The sequence below is a fragment of the Mastomys coucha genome, unplaced genomic scaffold (assembly GCF_008632895.1).
Source record: "Mastomys coucha isolate ucsf_1 unplaced genomic scaffold, UCSF_Mcou_1 pScaffold8, whole genome shotgun sequence".
In the NCBI taxonomy this organism is placed as follows: domain Eukaryota; kingdom Metazoa; phylum Chordata; class Mammalia; order Rodentia; family Muridae; genus Mastomys; species Mastomys coucha.
This window is the reverse complement of record NW_022196914.1, coordinates 51494779-51517559: the sequence shown is the minus strand read 5'-3', so window position 1 is coordinate 51517559 and position 22781 is coordinate 51494779. Positions and strand designations below refer to the sequence as shown.

The 22781-nt window shown below is 41.0% G+C and overlaps 1 protein-coding gene across 7 annotated transcripts in view; it reads left to right on the top strand.

Annotated features, from left to right (window-relative positions):
• The window catches only part of Atg10 (autophagy related 10), a 277555-nt gene that overhangs the window by 155336 nt on the left and 99438 nt on the right, over window positions 1–22781 (top strand). For all 7 annotated transcript variants that reach the window (XM_031360618.1, XM_031360617.1, XM_031360620.1 and 4 more), the window contains one exon: window positions 22431–22569. In XM_031360618.1, the coding sequence (XP_031216478.1) occupies window positions 22431–22569 (139 nt within the window). The remainder of the gene's footprint in view (window positions 1–22430; window positions 22570–22781) is intronic.

Sequence of the window (22781 nt, the reverse complement as noted above, 5' to 3'; positions counted from 1 at the left end):
GTCAGGCTGTCTCTGTGATCCTGTGATTCTGGGATCCTGTGACCCTGGGCTTGTTAGAGCACCTGGGAAGTCCTGTGTGCCTGTCCCACAGGTCCCAGTTACTCTCAGTGTTGGGACAGATGTTGGTTCTTCCTCACCTCTGATTCTGGGCATGTCAGAGCGCCTGGGAGTGGAGCTTCCTCTGGGTGTTGTGGGACTGGCTGCAGAGCTTTTGCCCAAAGTCCACTCAGGGCACCAGCCCAGAGAGATGAAAAGGAACCCGAGCCCCTCTGCTGGCGGAGTTCCTGTGTGCCTGGTCCTGCGGGTTCCAGTTACTCTCGAACGTGTAGATTTCTAATACTCCATATAGGAGTATTAATATTGTTTCCAGTGACAGATTGCGATGAAGAAAAGGCTCCAGTCATCTCAGTCACAGGAAACGTTCCCACAGTTCAAAGCTTTCAGTTTTACCACCTCCTCTACTATCAACTTTCTTACTTTTCCCCCGGAATTTCTTAAAGTGGTAGCTGCCCTTTGTCTAATGAGGTTAATATGCTTCTTCCTAAAATATTTATTTATTTTTAAGACAAATTCAACAGAGAGATAGAAGACATCAAAAAGTACATGTCCAATTTTCATGCACTGGTAGGGATTCAGAATGTGGAGAATTTAGATAGGCAATATAATAAAATTATATACTATTTAGTTTATAAAATTGCATAATTTTATAAAAATAAAGGTAAATTCAGTGTTACATTGCATTCTTAGTGGTGTCTTGGCTATGTCCCATGCTCAAACATTAATTTTTTTAATGAAATTCTATTCATATGAACTAAAATAGGTAAATATTATAGAAAGCCTCAGATAAGAATTGACCACCAAATCAGTTTTAATCCAAAACTACTTCTAGTTCATTTCCTAAATTTTTAGATCACTTTAAATATCATAGTTTTGAATAAGGGACTGGGAAGTATTGTCTGACTGTTCTATTTATCGGTGGTTGTTTCTAGACCCATTCCTATCTCCAGGTTCTGTGCATACCAGTCAATGGTGATATGCCTGGGGCTTTGCCCAAGGTTGTTTTAGCACAGAACAAACTCTGCTTCAGGGTGAGATAGCCCCGTGATTTTAGGAGGTAACACCCCAATGTAACTCACCACCAGGAAGTAATGAGATTTAATAAATAGATACATACCTCCCAAGTTCTTACAACCCAGGTAAGTAAGTCTGAGGCACATTCTTTTGTCTCTCAGAAGTTCCCAATAGGAATGAGTATCTTTTGCTTAGCAAGTATTCCATACAAGGTACTGATTGCATTCCCTGCCTATTTCAAATGTTTTCATATCCCACTCTCTTACTGATGCTCCTAAAATCACTTTCAAATAGATAACTGCCATTCAAAGCCTCATCTTAAGGTCTTTTTCTTGCAGTAACCCATGCTAAGACAGGGACCCCCACAGAACATGGATGTTCAATGTAGGGGTCTTGTTTTTTTCTCCAGACTTTTGTGTGGCTGTTTTTTCTTGTGTTAAACTTTCGCCTATTAAAATAGGGTTCTGTATTGAGTAATAGGAACACATTTCTGGTTTCTGTCACTGTGAATGTTTACAAATGCTGTGGGACTTCTGTTGCTGCTGCCAAGGGTTCTATTGCTGCTTCCCATGCTCAAAGCCACTGTCAGTTTAATGTCTTGGCTAAGGCTTAATATTGTTTAAAGCTGGTAATGACTTAAGATATTTGCTTCACATTCACAGTAAAAGAATCTTCTATTGGTTTGACCTTTAATGTACACACAAAATAATTGATCTACACATTCCCTACAGATGTCCATGGGTAGGTGGGCATTTGGTCTGGAGAGACTTTCTCTTTGCATCTTCAGACTTCTCTCATGTTGGTTGTAAAGATGAACGTCACCTATTAAAATGAAATGCATTATAGAGGAACTGAAATCATTAATTATGTTATGGCTTCCTTGACACATATTGCTGTGTGTGTGTACTGCTTTAAAATGTCTGCTCAATAGTCTATTACAGAGGCACAAGAATGCTTTACATGAATGCGGTAAAGTGGCAGATGCTTCTTAATGACAACTTCTCAAGTCATTTTGAAAACAAGTCAGTTCTGGATTTGCGGGTTCTTTTTCTATAAATATGGCAACTGTGTACACAAATGAACCCAAAGATGTTAGAACTGATAAATGAAATCACTCATATAATATTTTAGACTGCTAGAAGTTAGTTTAAAAGCCACAACTGAGAGCATTTTAAGAAAATTAGCATTTTTTCTTACTATGCAAATAATTTCTTGCCATTATCAGGAACCAGAAAAAGATATTGATTCAGTATTATGAGCTTATTTTACAGAAACCTATGTTGAATGTGGACTTACCATTAGCAATGTAAGTAGAACAATTGGTAGAGTGTTGTGGATTGATATGAGGGACACATGTGGCCCAGCACTTGTAAGACAAGAGATAGCTCCTTCTAGGAGTAAGTTCTATCACCTTAAAGAGTAGAAGGCACCGGTGATGTCCTCATACCACTTTGTGCAGTCATCCCATGGCTTGCCTCTCCTCGGTATGCTGGGCAGACACCCACGAGGCATAGTCCAAAGGGTTCCAGGTGGTTGGTGATTTATGAAGACATCTGTATTCAGGAAACTTTCCTTTAAAAGGTAAAGACTCTTGGCAGGACTAACATTCAGGCCCTGCCGTTTACTGTGGGTGACTTTGTCAAGCTCCTTGGTGTTAGGATCAGATGAGAGGGCTGGAAGAGGAGAGTAAGGCCACAAGAATCAAGGAGATGAGGCCAAAGATCAATTTTGCCATCTTCTAACTTAGCTGAATGATGGTCTGGGTACCAGTGTGCTTACAAAACATGCCACTGAGATGAGATTCTGGGAACAATAACTGCTCTTGTATTTACATGACTAATATTGAAATATGGATTTGTGTTAATGTGTCCTCTCATTTGTCAGAGAATCAGGTGCCATGTCTTATCAAAACATCCAAAAATGAACTAAGGCCCACACACTAGCGGGGAGGCCCAGATCCTTTCCTTGTTTAGAGCTCCGGGCAGTGTACCTAGCCGTTGGCCTCAGCAGGATGGCCTCAGCAGGACGGCCCCTTGTTCATCTGTGTTTGATTAGTGCAGCTGCTGTTTCTCAGACTCAGAGCTTCAAATGATTTCTGCAAAGAAGTCTTATAAGCAAAACCAAGGTGTAATAAACAAAGTCTGAACAGAGTTTTCAAAATTAGCTGGCTCAAGTTTGAAGTCGTTACTTTAAACATGAACTTAAATTTGCTACTAATGACTTATTTCACCCCATGTGTGTATCACACGGAGAGGTAGTGGTGTCAGTTACTGGCTAGTAACTTATTAAAAAGCACCCAGAGCGTGAAGACTAACCTTGCACAAACAGAGGTCACGCCTGTTCACACATATCCGTGTCCCAGCACCACCACATGGCAGACTATGCAGACTCGTTGGCATGTTTTCCATGGCCCTGGGAGATCCAACTGGTGACCAGCTCTGTTCTCATACCTGCCATAGCCCATGGCTACCACTTGGCAGCCTGGGCATATCTGTCCACATGTGTGCCCTGTCTCACTGCTACCATGCAGTGGCCTGGGCTTGCGTGTTTGCACATCTGTACATGAATATATATATAGGTATGTGTAAAGATGGGAAAGAAATTGTTGCTGGTTGCAGAAAGACACCAGAGCAAAACAGAGGCCTTATTAGTAGGCTGTGGCAAGAGTTAGGAAGAAGTTTGGAAGGTTCCAGACGACGGGTGACTGATCCTCAGTGATGACAATGCAAAGCTTCTGCGCAAAAACCACTGCTAAAACCTGCCAGGATAGGCTGTGAGATCACTGAAACAAGCCTGGTCTCTAGCCCTCTAAGATACAGAGGCCCTCTGCTACAGAAAACTCAGTTGATATACGGAAGACCTGGAGAAAACATAATCTCACAAGCCAAATTTATAGAAGAGGTGAGATTATAAAGACTCTGAAGATGGGGAACTTTTTGTCTAATTGCCTTTCTTGAAATTCTCACTTTACAGTAGTTATGAGATTGTTTGATCATTCTTTGCATAGCCTCACTGCAGGGAAGAATATTGTTCCTGTCTTCTCTGATTTCTAGATGGGCAGGCAAACATCGGTGTGCTGCCTGTTAATTTTTTAAAATTTTTTATTGATTCCTTGTGAATTTCACATCATGCATCATAATCCTACTCGTCTCCCCATCCCTCCATTTCCACCCTCCACCCTTGCAACCTTCCTCCCAAAAGAAAACAGAAACAAAAACAAAAACAAATAAACAAGCAAACATCTCATCATGGAAGCTGTGCTGTCACAGTGTGTCATACACCCTTTTGCCCAAACAGTTTTACTTGCAAATGTTCATTGCAATGAGTCATTGGTCTGATTCGAGGCCTCTGATTTCTGCTACTCTATCGCTACTGGATCCTCACAGAAACTTCTCTTAGGTATCCTGTTGTTGCCCTGTGTCGTGGAGATCCTGCAGTTCTGGATCTACAGGACCCACCCCATCATGAACTCCAGCAGTTCATAGATGAGGTAGATGTTGGGGTGGGCCAACTCAGAGTTCTGAATCTGGACCTGAGTGGTAGCTGACTTGTTCAGTCTACCAGCTCCCCTGTGCCCACACCACCAGGGCCAGCTCTCTCCCTCCCTCCCTCCTTCCCTCCTTCCCTCCCTCCCTCCCTCCTTCCCTCTCTCTCTCTCTCTCTCTCTCTCTCTCTCTCTCTCTCTCTCTTTAAATTTTTTTAAATTTTAAATTTCAGATTTTATTCCCCTCCCGGCCACCCTCTAACAGTTCCACATCCCATACCTCTTCCCTGCCCCCTGTCTCCACGAGGATGTCTCCCCTCAACCCCTACCCCACCAGACCTCTAAATTCCCTGGGGCCTCCAGTCTCTTGAGGCCAGACCTGGCCGTCCTCTACTGTATGTGTGTTGGGGCCTCATATCAGTTGGTATATGCTGCCTGGTTGGTGGTCCAGTGTCTGAGATCTCAGGGGTCCAGGTTAATTGAGCCTGCTGGTCCTCCCACAGGGTTACCCTCCTCCTCAGCTTCTTTCAGTCTTCCCTAATTCAGCCACAGGGGTCAGCAGCTTCTGTCCATTTCTTGGGTGCAAATATCTGCATCTGACTCTTTCAGCTGCTTGTTGGGTCTTTCGGAGGGCAGTCATGCTAGGTCCCTTTTTGTGAGAGCTCCATAGCCTCAGTAATAGCGTCAGGCCTTGAGACTTCCCCTTGGACTGGATCCTACTTTGGGCCTGTTTCTGGACCTTCTTTTCCTCAGGCTCCTCTCCATTTCCATTCCTGCAGTTCTTTCAGAAAGGAACAATTATAGGGTTAGAGTTTTGACTGTGGAATGGCAGCCCCGTCCCTCACTAGGTGCCCTGTCTTTTTGCTGGAGGTGGGCTCTATAAGTTTCCTCTCCCCAGTGTAGGGCATTTTACCTAAGGTCCCTCTCTTTGAGTCCTGAGAGACTCTCACTTCCCAGGTTCCTGGTACATTCTATACCCAACCTCTTACATCCTAAGGATACTTGTTTCCATTCTTTCTTCTGGCCCTCGGGTATTTCAGTCCTTTTCCCCTACCCAGTACTGCCCCTCCTCATTCCCATTTTCCTCCCAGGTCCCTCCCAACCCCCTTGTGGTTGCATTCTTTTCCCTTCCAACAAGGGCCCTTCAGCTTGTTGACCTTTTTGAGTTCTGTGGACTGTATCTTGGGTATTCGGCCTTTTTTTTTTTTTTTTTTTTTTTTTTTTTTTTTTTTTTTTTTTTTTTTGCTAACATCCACATACTGGTGAGTGCATGCCATGCACATCCTTTTGGGTCTGAGTTACCTCACTCAGGATGATATTTCTAGTTCTATCCATTTGCCTGCAAAACTCAGGATGTCCTCATTCTTAATAGCTGAGTAATATTCCATTGTGTAAATGAACCACATTTTTTGTATCCATTCTTCTGTCCAGAAACATCTGGGTTGTTTCCAGCTTCTGGCTATCATAAATAAGACCACTATCAACATAGTGGAACATGTACCTCTGTGGCATGGTGGAGCATCTTTTGGGTATATTCCTGAGAATAGTATTCCTGGGTCTTCAGGTAGATCTATTTCCAATTTTCTGAGGAACCTCCAGATTGATTTCCAGAGTAGTTGTACCAGTTTGCAATCCCACCAGCAATGGAGATGTGTTCCTCTTTCTCTACATCCCCTCCAACATGTGTTGTCACCTGAGGTTTGAGGTTTTGATCTTAAGCATTCTGATTGGTATAAGGTGGAAGGGTCATTTTGATTTGCATTTCTCTGATCCCTAAGGACTTTGAACATTTCTTTAGGTGTTTCTCAGCCATTGGAGATTCCTTGGTTGTGAATTCTCAGCTTAGTTCTATACTCCACTTTTTGATTGGGTTGTTTGGTCTTTTGGTGGTTAGCTTCTTGAGTTCTTTATATATTTTGGATATTAGCCCTCTATAGGATGTAGGGTTAGTGAAGATTTTTTCCCAATCTGTAGCTTGCTGTTTTGTCTTATTGACTATGTCCTTTGCCTTACTGAAGCTTTACAATTTCACGAGGTCTCATTTATCAGTTCTTGATCTTAGCGCATGAGCCATTGGGGTTTTGTTTAGAAAATTTCCCTGTGTGCCAATGAGTTCAAGGCTCTTTCCCACTTTCTCTTCTATTAGATTCAGTGTATCAGGTTTTATGTTGAGGTCCTTGATCCACTTGGACTTGAGCTTTGTGCAAGGTGATAAATATGGGTCTATTTTCATTTTTCTACATCACACTTGATTACTTTTAGTTGAATGTCTATTTTATTGTATATTAGGGTAGCAACTCCAGCTTGTTTCCTGGGACCATTTTCTTGGAAAACTTTTTTCCATCCTTTTACTCTGAGATACTGTCTGTTTTTGTTACTGAAGTGTGTTTCTTGTATGCAGCAAAATGCTTTATCTTGTTTGTGTATCCAATCTGTTAGCTCATGTCTTTTTTATGGGTAAGTTGAGTCCATTAATATTGAGAGATATTAAAGACAGATGACTGTTAGTTCCTAATATGTTTGTTTCTGTAGGTGGCTTCATGTGCTTGTGGTTCTTTCTTTTTGGGTTTGTTGTGAGATGCTTAATATCTTGTCCTTTCTTTGGTATAGGTACCTTCCTTGTATTGGAATTTTCCTTCTAGGATCCTCTGCAGGGCTGGATTAGTATATAGATACTATTTGAATTTGGTCTTGTCCTGGAATGTTTAGTTTTCTCCATCTATGTTGATTGAGAGTTTTGCTGGGTATAGTAGCCTGGGCTGGCATTTGTGTTTTCTTAGAGTCTACATGACCTCTGACCAGGCTCTTCTGGCTTTCACAGTCTCTGTTGAGAAGTCTGGTGTAATTCTGATAGGTCTACCTTTGTATGTTACTTGGCCCCTTTCCCATGCAGCTTTTAATATTCTTTCTTTGTTTTTTGTGCTTAGTGTTTTAATTATTATGTGATGAGAGGATTTATTTTCTTGTCCCATTCATTTGGTGTTCCGTAGGCTCCTTGTACCTTTGTGGCCCTCTCTTTCTTTAGGTTGTGGAAGCTTTCTTCTATGACTTTGTTGAAGACATTTTCAGGTCCTTTAAGCTGGAATCTTCATTCTCCTCTATTCCAGTTATTCTTAGATTTGGTCTTTTCATTGTGCCCTGAATTTTCTAGATGCTTTGGGTTAGGAGTTTTTATGTTTTTAATTTTTTTTTGAAAGTTATGTTGATCTCTTCGAAGGTATCTTCTATACCCGAGATTCTCTCTTCTATCTCTTGTATTCTGTTGGTGATACTTATATCTGTAATTCCTGACCTCTTTCCTAGGTTTCCCATTTCCAGGTTTGCCATCATTTGTGTTTTCTTTATTGTTTCTACTTCCAATTTTAGGTCTTAGACTGCTTTATTCAATTCCTTCACCTGTTTGATTGTGTTATCCTGTATTTCTTTCAGTGAGTTATTTAATTCCTCCTTAATGGACTCTGTTATCTTCATGAGATAGTATTTTAGGTCAGCTTTCTGATTTACAGACATGTTAGTGTATTCATGACTTGCTGTGGTGGGAGAACTGGGTTCTGATGATGCTCATATATATTGGCTCCTGTTGCTTATAGTCCTGTTCTTGCCTCTCTCCCTGGTGTTTGCTGGTCTGGGTGGCTCTGTCTGGAGTTTGCCTCTTTTGTCTCTGGGTTGCTTCAGGTCTCCTGGTAGGCCTCCAGCCCTGGCTGTGGCAGACCACCTGTGGGGCCTTCCAACTGGAGGCTCTTGAGGGGCAGAGGAGCTGCTGATCTGTTGCCTGGGCTGCAGTAGATCTCCTGGGAGGCCTTCAAATTGCTGGGTTTTCAGAGGAGCAATCAGGCTGTTGTCCTATGTGAAGATGTTCTCCAGGGGGGTCTACTGACTGTGGTCTCTGTTTCCCTGTGTGCAGCAGAATTCCAGGGAGGCTTTCAGTCTGTTGGGTCAGTTGCCCTGCCTGCCACAGAGCCCCTGGGAGGTCTTCAGTTGCCCAGTGCCCTGTGTACAGAGGAGCTCCTGGGATGCCTTCAAGCTGTGGTGTCTTCAGGGGAGCAGACAAGCTGCTGATCACTTGCTTTGTTGCCTTGTGTGTAGCAGATATTCTGGGATACCAGTTGCCCTGTGTGCAGCAGATCTCTTTGGATGTCTCAGGTTGTAGTGTCAGTTCCCCTGTAGGTAGTGGATCTTCTGGTCTGGCTCAGGATATGGTGTCTCCAGGGGAGCAGACTAGCTAGCAGTCTGCCCCAGGAGAAAGGCTGTACCTACAGTCCTGATAACTTGTCCATTTCAGCATCCAGGTTTCCAGTGTGCCAGTCTGATGAATGATGATCTGTTCTTCTTCAGCTGGTTTGCTCAGTGTCTCCATGCAGAGGAGATCTGCTTCCTGTGTCGTCTGCGCTGCTGTCTTTCTGTTTCTCTTCCTTCCTTGAGTTGTGCCTTTACTATGGAAGCTTCTCTTACTCGGCTCAGATCTATATCGATTTTGATTGCCAGCTCTCTTAAAATATCATCACTTCATTTTCCTCTCCCTTTTTCCTTTCTAGCCCCTCCCATTTCATCCCCTTTCACAGCATGTCCAATTTATGGCCTCTATTTCCTTAATTATCATTGTTATAAATTTATGTATACAGAAATATATAAATAGAAACCTCCTGAGTCAGTTTGGTTTTGCTTGACTGTGTACAATGGCAGGGCTGACCACTTGATAGTAGATAACTAGTTAGGGGCCTCATTACTAGGGATGACTACTTTTCCCAATAGTCATTAGGAGCCTGTGCTTCTTTGCTTAAGGGGTGGGGTCCTGTGAGATTTTCCCCTTTCAATTTAGCATGTCTACTCATATTGTCATTGATCAGGACATGTTAGCCAGTCATTTTTTGTGGTAACATGGTATCCCTGTCATTTCTAGGAGACACAGTCTCATACTGCCTATTTCTATATATCCCACAAGCTATAAAAGCACATGGTATAAAATCAAACAATATTTCTTGCCTCATTAAAATTATATAAACCTTAAACATTAGTGTCCGTAAATAATGGTTTGTTGGAACAAAGCCAAATTCACTAATTTGCATATTTCTAGGCTACTTTCATGCTTTGAGCATTTTGATAGAGTGTCAAAGCCTGAAGTTTTTACTACCAACCCTTTAAGAGAATGTTTTGTGACTCTTGATTTGGAACACAGAGATGCTCTGTAACATTGTTGATGAACGAATGAGTTAATAGTAAACTTTTGCTGGGCAGTGGTGGTGCACACCTATAATCCCAGCACTTGGGAGGCAGAGGCAGGCGGATTTCTGAGTTCGAGGCCAGCCTGGTCTACAGAGTTAAGTTCTAGGACAGCCAGGCCTATACAGAGAAACCCTGTCTCAAAAATTCAAAAAAAAAAAAAAAAAAAAAAAAAAAAAAAAAAAAAAGAAAAAGAAATAAAAAAAATAGTAAACTTTCTATATACCAAGCAATTTTATACAATATTGCAATATTTTCTCTATCTAAGTACAGTAGAGCAGTGACAGGTCTGTGATTGGACAGGAGTAGGGAGGAGGAGCTAGAAGTTTAAGAGTGAGAGGTTGGAGGTGAGAAAGAAAAAAAATCAACATAGAAGCAGACAAACAGGAGGATGATCGAGACCTCTCGTGGTTTTAAATAGCCACAAGTAGTTAAGGTTTACACAAGGCTAGAATAATTGGGTTGAAACATTGTCATTATCATTTGGCTCTGAAATTATTGTATTGGCATCTTAGAAACTGTGATCTTACTGATATATAAACCTGATTGGATAATTAAGCCTTAAGAGTCATGTCTCTGCCCGATAACTAGGTGCTAGATACTGATTGTGGGATGTGTGGGGTGGTGCATGTAAGCCAGATGATATTGCTAGCTGAGAGAAAATAGCAGGAGCCACTGGGACATAGTGATGCGGCTGGCCAGTACCCGCAGCACTAGAAAAGAACATGGTCCAGTGTGTCAGGAGAGTTTGCGGGGTGTTTCTTTCTTAATATATCCTGCAATGCTCTCCTATTTAATATCCATTGAATAAGGAGACTCTGTCAGTCTTTGATTGCTGTGAAGAAACTCCATGACCACACAACTCTTACAAAGGAGAACATTTGATTGGGGCTTGTTTGTCATTCAGAGATTTAGTTCATTATCATCGTGGTGGGAACCATGCAGGCATACAGGCAGACATTGTGTTGGAGAAAGAACTGAAAGTTCTATATCCAGATCTTCAGGAAGCAGAAAGGGAAAGAGCCATAGAGCCTGGCTTAGGCTTATGAAACCTCAAAGCCTACCTCCTCTAATAAGGTCATACTTACTAATTCTTGCAAATATTGCCACTCCCTAAACATTCAAATATATTAACTAATGGGGGCCACTTTTTATTCAAACTACCGTTACAACTTTAAGAATAAAGGGCTTTTATTTAACAAGTGGAGAACCTGAAACTTGGGAGTTTCAGGAAACTCTGATCTCCTCCCTGTTCCACCAGAGCAGAACCAGAAGTCCAACTCAAGCTCAAACCCAAATTCCATGTCCTTTTCTGTCTTTTCCATGCATTAAAAACTTGGTTTTTATACCCAGCAAAACTCTCAATTACCATAGATGGAGAAAACAAGATATTCCATGACAAAACCAAATTTACACAATATCTCTTCACAAATCCATCCCTACAAAGGATAATAGATGGAAAACACCAACTCAAGGAGAAAAACTACACCCTAGAAAAGTAAGAAAGTAATCTTCCTTCAACACCCTTCCCCCCAAAAATAGCCACACAAACATAATTCCACCTCTAACAACAAAAATAACAGGAAGCAACAATCACTATTCCTTAATATCTCTTAACATCAATGGACTCAATTCCTCAATAAAAAGACATAAGCTAACAGACTGGATACGTAAACAGGACCCAGCATTTTGCTACATAAAGGAAATGCACCTCAGTGACAAAGACAGACACTACCTCAAAGTCAAAGGCTGGAAAAATTTTTTCCAAGCAAACAGTCCCAAGAAGCAAGCTGGAGTAGCCATTCTGATATCAAATAAAATCGACTTTCAACCTAAAATGATCAAAAAAGATAAGGACACTTCCTACTCATCAAAGGAAAAATCTACCAAGATGAACTCTCAATTCTGAACATCTTTGCTCCAAATGCAAGGGCACCCACATTCATAAAAGAGACAAAGAGTGTGGGATGCCCATGATATAACTCATGGACCATGTGAAGCTCAAGAGGAAGGAAGGCCAAAGAATAGATACTTCAGTCCTACTTAGAAGGAGAAACAATATAATAAGGGAAGTAGAGGGTGGGAGGGACTTGGAAGAAGAGGGGAGGGGAAAAAAGGGAAGAAATCAGGTATAGGAGGAGGAGATGGAGGAGATGTACAGAGGGTCAGGAAATTGCTGAAGGGGTTTGCAACCTCATAGGAAGAACAACAATATCAACTAACCAGACCCCCCCTCCTATCTCCCAGGGACTAAACTACTAACCAAAGAGTACACAGGGGATATCCAAGGGTCCAACTCTATATGTAGCAGAGGATTGCCTATCTGGCATCACTGGGAGGGGAGTCCCTTGGTCCAGTGGAGGCTTGATGACCCAGGATAGGGGAAGGCTAGGCTGCTGAGGCAGGAGTGGGTGGGCTGGTGGGGGAGCATGCTCATAGATGCTTGTGGAGGGGAAACTGAGAAGGGGATAACATTTGAAATGTAAATAAAATAGCTAATAAAAATGAAAAAAATAGTAAAAAAAAATTTTGGTCTTTTTATCTGAGATTTTAGGTGTCTTCTGGCAACCTAGTAGAAAGATGAAAATTTAATTTTGCTCTTAATTATAACACAATAGTAATATTTATAAGCAACAACCACACTTTTGCTGCAAAGTAAGTATAGTACCTAATACATGGCAGAGACTTAGATATCACCATAGAGTTCTTGTGGTAAAAAGCAAGCAAGCAAGCAAGCCAACAGACCCCTACTCACTAGCTGTAACCCAGGGAGTTCTGAGGACAGGAACAGTGTAAATGGCTTTTCCACAGGCTCCTTAGGAAAGTTCTTGCTAACATCTGTGGTGCTGTGTGTGCAGATGGAGAGGTTCCTGATTCCTGGAATTGCCATAGGGCCTGACTTTTGGGTTGTCACAGCATGGTCATCGTCACTCTTGCTGATTTCTTCACTCTTGCTCATTTTTGAATTTGAGTGTAAATTTACTCATATATGGAAAGAATTTGCCAATGATTCATGATGACTTCGGAAATCCTACTTGACTAAGTTCAAGGAGTACTATATTTCTTTAGAAAATGGCCCTAGTCAAACTTTAACCTACCAGATTTAATTATCTTCACTTTTTTAAAGTTTGGCATTTCCTATCTCCTTGGGTAATTTAGTTTCCCATCCTAGGATGGACAGAATAAAAGGATGGAAGGAATTAACCAATTATTCATGCAGACCTTTAGTTAGTTTCTGCTTATAAAAACAAGATAAAATTAATACCTTTGGGTAGATGTTTTTAGGGATAGGCAAGTGAATTCCCATGCACCACTGCATATTTTTTGTTCAGAGTATTACTAGCATGTAGTTGTGTACTGGCTGGTTTTGTGTCAACTTGACACAGGCTGGAGTTATCACAGAGAAGGGAGCTTCAGTTGGGGAAGTGCCTCTATGAGATCCAGCTGTGGGGCATTTTCTCAATTAGTGATCAAGGGGGTAGGGCCCCTTGTGGGTGGTGCCATCCCTGGGCTGGAAGTCTTGGGTTCTATAAGAGAGCAGGCTGAGCAAGCCAGGGGAAGCAAGCCAGTAAGGAACATCCCTCCATGGCCTCTGCATCAGCTCCTGTTTCCTGACCTGCTTGAGTTCTAGTCCTGACTTCCTCTAGTGATGAACAGCAATGTGGAAGTAAGCCAAATAAACCCTTTCCTCCCCAACTTGCTTCTTGGTCATGATGTTTGTGCAGGAATAGAAACCCTGACTAAGACAAGTTGAGTCCATTTTCAAAGGTTTATTTTGGTTTTAGTGGTGTGTGTCTGTGTGGGTGTGTGCTCATGCGCACGTGTACCTGCTAATGCAAATACCCATGAATTCCAGAAGAGGATACCAGTCCTCCTAGAGGTGGAGTAACTAATAGTTGTGAGCACCTGACATGGGTGCCAGGAACTGAACTTGAGTCCTCTGTAAGAGCAGTATGCACTCTTAAAGATTGAGTCTATTATTTAATGAGTTGTTGGTACCTCTTTGACAGTATCGCCATTGCTACCTCCAGTCTGAACTATTTATTATCTGACCCTGTAAGAAAAAGGTTGCAGGTCTGTGACACTAGAGCTAAGAAACAATAAAAGGGTAGTACAATACAAGGAAGGGAAATCTGAAGATAAAAATATTTTTCATATTTTGAGAGGCTATTATACAGTAAACAGTAAGTCTTAGTTCTTACCTTTCCTCCCAGAGAGAAGTCTAGTGCAAACTGATTGACTGTGTAACAAAGTAACAATAAAGAATTTTTTCGATCTGCAGTTAAAACATAGATTGCCTCATAAGGCAAGTCTCTCACAATCGTGGTTATATGTATAGTTTAAGGTTTATTCCCATGTTTTCCCAAGTCTCACTATCAATGACTCTTGTTGATTAAGGTTATCAACCAGAGTTGATGTAGAATATAGTAACTGATAGAAAAATAACATTTATGGCCATTATAAAAGAATAAACAAGGAAAGGGAGGGGATTATGGTGAATTTAAATAGGATTGAATGACGGAAGGAGTCAGTTAGCCCAGTGAGAGGCAATAGCTGAGGATTTGAGTGGAGGTGTTTTAGACTTCCTCTCAGAGGAGACCAGATGAGGTAGTAGTGTGTACAGCTGGCTACTGAAAGCATACTTTGAGATTTTGGTAACTGGGTTTAGTTGACTTTCTAACCCAATAAAACAAATGCATGCTTTGCATAATATGAGGCAAGGTTTCTTGGGTTGTTCATTACTACCTACAGTAGCTTTATCAGGAACATCACTAATGTGTGATGTTAAATCTCAGCCAAGAGCTACTGAGTCCGAAGTTTGTGAGTAGAGCCCAGAAGTATGTCTGTTTAGCATCCAGCTTCTCCAGGAATCGCATGTCTTTGCAGAAAGGCGGAGTCCTGGGCTTGGAGACTAAAGACTTAGGTTTATGTCCTTGCTCAGTGTCTTAGTTGCTGGGTGACTGTGGACATTCTTCCTAGAGCAAGGGAACAAATGACATAATGCACATCATCATGTCATATAAATCCTAACATTGCTGCTTTCTGACGTAGAATGTAAAAGGCAACTGAGAAGAAACTAGTCTGATTTTTGATATGTAAAATACCTGAAAATCTTCCATGTTCATTTAATAATTATTTATATAAGGAATGTCAGCCTTTTAAATTTCTCATCCTGCTAATTCTTTTACACTTAGATAGGTAGAAATCATAAATGAGAAGAATCTGCCCTTTTGAAAGGGCTGTATGGGTTCTCTTGTTTTTCTTTATAGCAAAGTAAGCTCTATGGTATGATAGAGGGGCTAATTGCCTTTAACATACAAGATCCTGGAAGCAGTATTTCTTCTCCCCACAGCACATCAACTTTCTAGCATGAACTCTAACAGACAGCTCCTTCCACAGTCTACCCTGTACTCAGCCTTTTTCCTTGCTTCCCAGGAACTAACAGAGTTGCTGCCTCCTGTGTGATCTTAAAGGAAACAAGGACCAAGACCCACATGGCTGGGATAGCTATAAACATCCAGGAAACTGCCAGATGCACTTTGCCAGGTTTCTGAGTCCCTCTCTCCTGCCTCACCCTTCCGCACAGTCAGCAGAAAATGGCTTAATTTTGTGGAGAGAATCCAACCTCCATTGGTCATGATGATGCTAATAGAAAACATGAGCAAAATGTCCAACTTTCTTTCTCCTTTTATTTTGATAGTTATGCTGATAATAATGCTGATAAAGAGGGGACTAGCTAAGGTGCCTCCTTTGGACCATCTATGACCCCTGTGGTTTCAGTGCCACCTGCTTTGTAGCCCCCTTATATGCCAGATATAACAGATGCATTTCTAAGAAAATGACATCATTTGCAATGGTTCTTGTGATAGTCACTAGATCAAAAGCTACAAAGTTCATGAAAAAAAATCATCCAAGTAATTAAGATAGCAAAAAGACTACCCATAGTAAAATGATGAGCCATGGAAAACATGAGCCAGTTAAAGTCTCATAGATTATTTTTATAACTCGTATCAAATATATTCACAACATTTCTTATTAAATAACTGCCTTTCATTGGATGTGTCAAAAGGCTTCATAGTCTAAACTCCTGTAAGTGCCGTGTGGCTGTTGGTTCAGGACACTCAGCAAATGGTTTACTACATAGCATATCTTGCTACTGTAATTGGATGCCGTATATGACTACTCACAGATACAGCACAAGACAGCTTTGGAACCAGCACTGGCCCCTCTTTGGCTCATGGCTATGAATTTTGAGCCACCAACATTAGGTTTGACCAAGATGACTGAGGTGACCGTCTTCTCCTTGGGGGACATGTAAACATAGCTCATTCTTAGGTCTGCTCAGCAACAGTAAGAGAGATAGTTAGTGATAGGAGTGCACCTTCTCTCCTTGTAATTATTTCTCGCTGTAGGATAAATAGAGATACAGATCTCATTTCCAAAGCTCAACATTCTATTTGGATTTGCTTTCAATAAAATATCTATGAAGTGTCTTCAGCAAGATCCCTACTTAATGGGATTTAGTTGTTAAGCTTAATTCATATCAGATTTACTAAATGAGAGATCACTGTCAACTTATTGTTAATTGAATTCAATAAAATCAAGGTTTCTATAATTAATGTAACTACTTAATCTTTTAGCTCTATGAATGAATATACTTTTCTGAACATAGGTTTCTTCTCATTCAATGAATTAGTAACATCTCGAGGAAAATAAATGTATTGTGAGTTCTTTTTTAATAACTCTTAATATCAAATTAAGTAAATCCAAATATTTAAAACACAACATAATGAAAAAAGCAAAACATTAAGCTAAAAATGCTATTATGTTTTGAGTATCAGCCAAAATCCAGTGCAGTAATAATTGAGAAGTGGCTTACTATAGCTGCTGAGTGACTTTTCCCGAACTGAAGCGAACAAGCATGTTTTCAGTATATAAAGAGCAGCTCGAGAGAGCTGAGAGCCCACAACTCTGTGTTGGAGACTATGGAGTTCCACACTGTGTGTTTAGGACTACGTTCAGGTGCGTGGACAGCATGAAGGCAATGGAAGAGGAAGCAGTGAAAAGTCCACTGTACCTTGGCTTCTTATAGATGCCTTCCTTATCCCTGGAACTTCCGACCCTAGGCAGGCAATCCACCTCTCCCCCGGCTATTGTTTACTGCTTATGTAACCTCGGAGAGGAGCCGCGTGACTCACATAGCTTTGGTAAAGGTTCCCGAGCCTCCTCTTTCACTGGTGCTTCTGTGATCCCCTCCTCCCTCCAGGAAGGAAGGTTCCAATTCAGAGGATGAATGCTGTAGGCAGAACAAAATGTTGTGGCTGCAGTGCCAGCCCTTGCTTCTGACTCCCTTGACGCCAGCTGCGTTTCTGGGCCTTGCTTGTATATATAGTATATGTGAGCTGAAAGTGTTGGGTGAGACGCAATGATGAAAGTTCCTCTTAGTGTTCATTCTCTGATTCTGTTTACTGTAACATGATGTCAGAAAAAGTTTTCCTTAGTTTTATTTGGAGGATTAAGTGTTCACTAGAGTTGACAGAGCAGTTAAATGAACATGCTAGGTAGGACCTGTCACTCAATCCCTAAACCCACTACTTTGTGACCAGTCGTGCCCCCTCTGCACATGAACCTATGCTGGGTTCCTGTAAGTAGCATGACCACTCTGTCATCTTTGTGGCTAGCTCCGTCTTTGTGGCTAGCTCCTTCGGGTCCTGGAAGCAGCAGTTACTAAGTCATCAGCAGGATCCCATATGCATATGCATATGCATATGCACTGGTTTATCCCAGAGGTGAGTTCTTATAAATCTATGGTAACTATGACAACTGGGATGTTGACCCTGATACAGTAGACTGAGCTTACTCAAATACCCAGTTTTACTGGAACATGTGTGTATGTGTGTGTGTGTTTGGGCAGGGGCTATGTAATGTTCTTACGTGTATGAAAGTGTGTAGCAGCCAGTGAGAACAGTGATTGGCTGGAAGCTTTTAATGAGCTTTCCACAAGGCCTGTTTGTCCCCTGTCCCTTATATCTTAAACTTTGTAATAGTTGTGAGGAACCAGAAATGTGTCTTTTGTCTACCCCCCACCCCCCCACACACACACATTCTCGAGTTCTTAATTTGAATGAGGTTGAAGATACCCTTTCAAAAATCTTCTCTTCTCTGGTAAGGCTGGGTCTCAGATTATGCATTACTATGGTTTTATGCAGACCTTAAGAACTCATTTCCTTAGATTCAGTATGTTTCTGAAGAATTGCACAATGATGGAGCCAGGAAGGTAGCTAAGTGGACACAGACACTTACTTTACAAGTGCAAGGATCCTAACCAAACTCCATCACACACACAAAATGCCAGGTATGTGGGCACTTGTAAACAGCATTTGGGGATAGATGTAGGCAGGTCCACTAATTCACTGACAACTTAGGTTTAGAGACCCTGTTTCACGATAATAAGGTGGATGGCAATAGAGGAAGACACTTGTCCTATACATGTAGCACTTGTGTACACACACACACACACACAAAACAGGGATAGTCTAAGATGATAAATAACTCAAGATTATCAACATATACATACCTGCACACTCTTAAATTATGGTCATGGAAATATTTCAAGTCAAAGAGAAAAGGATACACTGAAGGAATCTGGGAGCTTGTCATGGAGATGCATGCTCATAATCTTCCCGCTTAGGAAGCAGAGAAATGAGATCACGAGTTTTAGTCTAGTTTGGGCTGTATTGCCAGTCTCTGTCTCAAAAAAGCATATTGAAATATAGGCAAAATGAAAATTTAGATAAATCAATGATCTAATGTTAATTTAACAACTTTTGTCTTTGTAAAAAAAATTAATATATTTATGATTACTGAATATAAGTTGGGTTTTGTAAGAGGCTTTCTATTGAAGATATGGGACTCAAAAGCTGCAAACAGAAAATGTGCAGATTTGTCTCCCTTCCCCCATCATGTATGTGTATATATATACATACATACACATACACACACACACATATATATATAAAGCTTTATAATAAGGATCAATAAATAAGAAAACTGAGTGAAAACATAATTGTGTGGGGGAGATGTCACACATTTTTCTAGGTTGTAGATATATATATTTATCTCTAAAAGAGTTGATGTAATTCCACAAAAAAAAAATACAAGAAACTAAATATCAAACACTTATTAGAATAAACATTACCAATCAACATACACGTAGATGTTTGCCTTTGCTAAGACTAAAGAAAGGCAGAAATTAAAACAAAACTGAAATTCAAGAACTCATCAAATGGACACAATGAAAACTCAGTATTAATTAGATATGGAAGAGGGGGACTCATGGAACATTCAACCTTGGTGTCCTGTCTTCCCCAAAGGTAGCAGAGCCACACAATTGTGGACTGAAACTAATAGTCAAATAACTCTTTCCCTTTATAAATTGATTTTCTTCAGCTTTTGTCTTGTTGGAAAATTGACTAATATATCCAGTCATTAAAAAAATTAATACATGGGCAGTAAGAGTCCCATATGCAGCTCTTCTTTACTTCAGTTTGTGTGGTAGATGGCCCTGGTGCTGTTGTATTTTGATGTTAATTCTGCTTTCCCAGGAGGGGTTGTCTGGACCTAGGAATGAGTTAGTACTCAGGTGACTTCTTGTGAACCATCCCCTAATGAATAAAGGAATAAATCACTGAGCAAGTAGGCAGGACTTCAGTTTGGACGGAGGAAGAAAGGAAGCAGGAAAGGTTTAATATGGCTTACAAGATTAGGATTTGAAAGACCCCTCAAGAGTGGAGGGATTACCTTACTCTAGTCTCGGGATTACACGACACCCCACGAAACTCACACGAGACCGATCTTGCTGCAAACACACGAGGTTTATTGGGGAAACTAGTGCACTGGGGCCAAGCTCGTAACCCACGCAGGGACAGAGGAGTTCAATCCCTAGCTCAAGAAGTGTAGGGTATTTAAAGGAAAAAAACACAAACCAGGGGGAGTGAGGGGAATTCCAACCCAAGGTATTTAGTCAGTTAGGGAGGGGAACATATTCATTTTAGGAATGTAATCTAGGAATGTAATCTTACTGAATCATCTATGGGTCGGCAGGGTGGAGAGCTCCATGAACCAGTTGACCTTCATTCCTAGTTCCACCCTCATTGTGGTTCAGTCAGGAGGGGCAGGTCTTGGGAACTAGAGCCCTGAGGCTCTGAGTCAGCCAAGTTCCTGGAACCCAGAGCTCTGAACTGGCTGACCTGCATTCTTAGTTCTGCTCAGTCTGCTAGAGGTCATAAAAAACTTTTTTTATACCTTTCATACTTTTCAGATTCTAGTTGTCACTCCCAGCGATTGAGTTACCATTGATTCTGAACTAAGTTTATGTGGTGTTTTCCTTTATGTGGCAGTTCGACTAGGTTCTAGAGAGAAAGGTACAACGGCAAAGTGTGGGTTTGCCTAATGTGCACCACAGAAGGCCGTGGGAATTTTGAAGCATGAGGCTGGTGTGGTAATGACCCACCAGTAGGGACTTAGCGAGCTGGGTGGAGAGATTTTGGAGCTCTGAATCAGAGTCTCCATGAGATAAGAACAGGCTGGCCATTGCCCACCAGTGCATGGCCGGCTAGCCCACCAGGGCAGAGAATAGCTGGGTGTAGCGTGGGAACTTGCTGCTCTTTTCTAATATTTCCCACAACAGGATAAGTAAAGATTCTCTTTTCCAGAGCTGTTGGCACACCTGTATGTACCTCTTCTCCACTCTGTATGTCCTCTCCACTGAACCATGTTACATATCATATGGTCCTTCAGATTTTCATTCACAGATAGTTTACCATCTTCTGCTGTGTCATTGTAGAGTTAATGCCTTCACTATATGCCATTGCAGAACTCTCTCATAGCTGGCATTTTTTAAAAATAATTTCTTTATTGCTAAATATTTTAGGTTGATTATGTAATATTCTCTTACTAAATTCAGCTGCAATGAATATCTTAGCTTCTATGTCCTTATAATCTGGTTTTCTGTGGTTCAGATTTCTAACAGTGAAACCACTGACTGTATCAGTGAGTAGATAAAGTTTTAAATTTAAGAAGTACTGACAAACTGTCTTCAACAAAAAACTGTATCAAGTTATATCACCAGCAAACATGACTGAAAACCTACCTCTTTTAAGGGTTCTACTTCTAAATAGTATCATATATGACAATCAAACCTTTAACACATGGCCCAGTGGGGACACTTAAGATCCAACTCATAACAAGTTTCAATTCTTTTATTATGTTGAGAAACAAAAGAAATTATAAATGTGAAATAACCCTGTTGTGAACCAAAGAGAAAGAACTTGTTTAAAAATTTATTGCAACAGATCTTGATACTTGTGGCTAAAATTAATAAACAGAAAAAGAACACCTCTCTTTTGTTGTTGCATTAATTGTACCTGGAGTATTTAGTTGAATGATTCTCGCTGATTATTTAATTCATTGTATTTAATTGATATGTTTACAGATGTTGGGTGACAGCTCTTGTATAAATACCTCCCATTGTGACTTATCTACTGCAGTGTCTCCCAGGGAACTGCCTGTGAGTGGGGAGTTAGGAAAGGAGATACAGATCTGGAGAGCATCTCCCTTCTTACTTATCTCCACAGGCAACCTGATTTCATATTGATAAAGTTTGTAGTTCGCAGTCTCTTCTGTAGTTCTTTCTGATTGTTCATTGTTGCTATTGCCGTCTTAATGAGAAGCTGAAATGAGCCAAACCCACTTGCTTCATTCTTCCTACTAATTTAATTTCAAAGGAGAAATTTGCCAGCCTAAATAAGTAAGTGCACAGGGATGGACCCAGCAACCCTGATTCAACATGCCCAATCCGTTGCTTCTAAATGTAAAGATACATTCTTCAGACGTTCTTAGGACTTGCCCACGCATGATGAGAAAGAACCAGCCTGTGGAGCATGATTACTTGGGAAGTAGAATGACTTTCACCATCTCTGCTCATACAGCCTTGTTGAACTTTATGGTAGTGTGTGCTGATGGCCATCCTAAGCCAAGATTTATTGTTGAGCTGTACCAAAGATACACCAAATAGTGAAAAAAAGAAAAAAAAAACAGTATCAGTTAGGATTTGAAATACACCTAGCAAACTCAGACTCTTGCAGAATAACTTATTCCAAATGGAACTGGGGATTGTTCAGCATGCAATGAGTCATCTTTGGACAAGTACAGTAGAACCTGTAGGGGCATTTCATGGCCTCTGTTCAGTTGTTAGGATGGTTTTTAGCTTTCACAGCCCTTGTTGCTAAAAATCACACTGATAACTTGAGAGTTGCTGCTGCAGTAGTTCTCTGTGCTTCCCCCACCCCTGCCCCCACCCCTGCCCCCACCCCTTATTGTTGCTGCTTTGTTTCCCCAAAACAATCTGGAATTACTTAATGATAATGTTTTCTGGTTGTACTGTTTGCCTAGGACTCAAATGTTAAGTGTTTGTGTGGGTAACTCCCCCTTTTCTTAGCTCCTAACCTTGAATTTACTTAACTATTCATTTGCAAGGAGAAGTACTCATCTTTCCCTTCCCATGTTTGCACTTGGGTTTTGTTGTTGTTGCTGCTGTTGTTGTTGTTTTAATTGACAAACATGGTTTGGTTTATCCTCTGCTTTTTTTCCCCAGGAGAATTTAGAGCTACCGATGGATGATTCTGAAGTGATGGGGCCTGCAGCGGCGGCAGAAGTGATTAAGCATGAGTATCATGTCTTATACTCTTGTAGCTACCAAGTGCCTGTTCTTTACTTTAGGGCAAGCTTTTTAGGTAAGACCGTGTCTAATACAGAAAATAAATTTATAAACTTATACGTATAAGACAGCGAGCATATTTGGAAAGTCATTCCTGAGAGGGGAAGAAAATAGAGGTAAAAATAAAAAGCTGTAGGTGAGGTCAGGTTTTACCAGTAAAACTCATGCTTCAGAAAGAACACACTTCATAGTGATGATATCATCCTAGCCTTAAATCTGATCTTCACA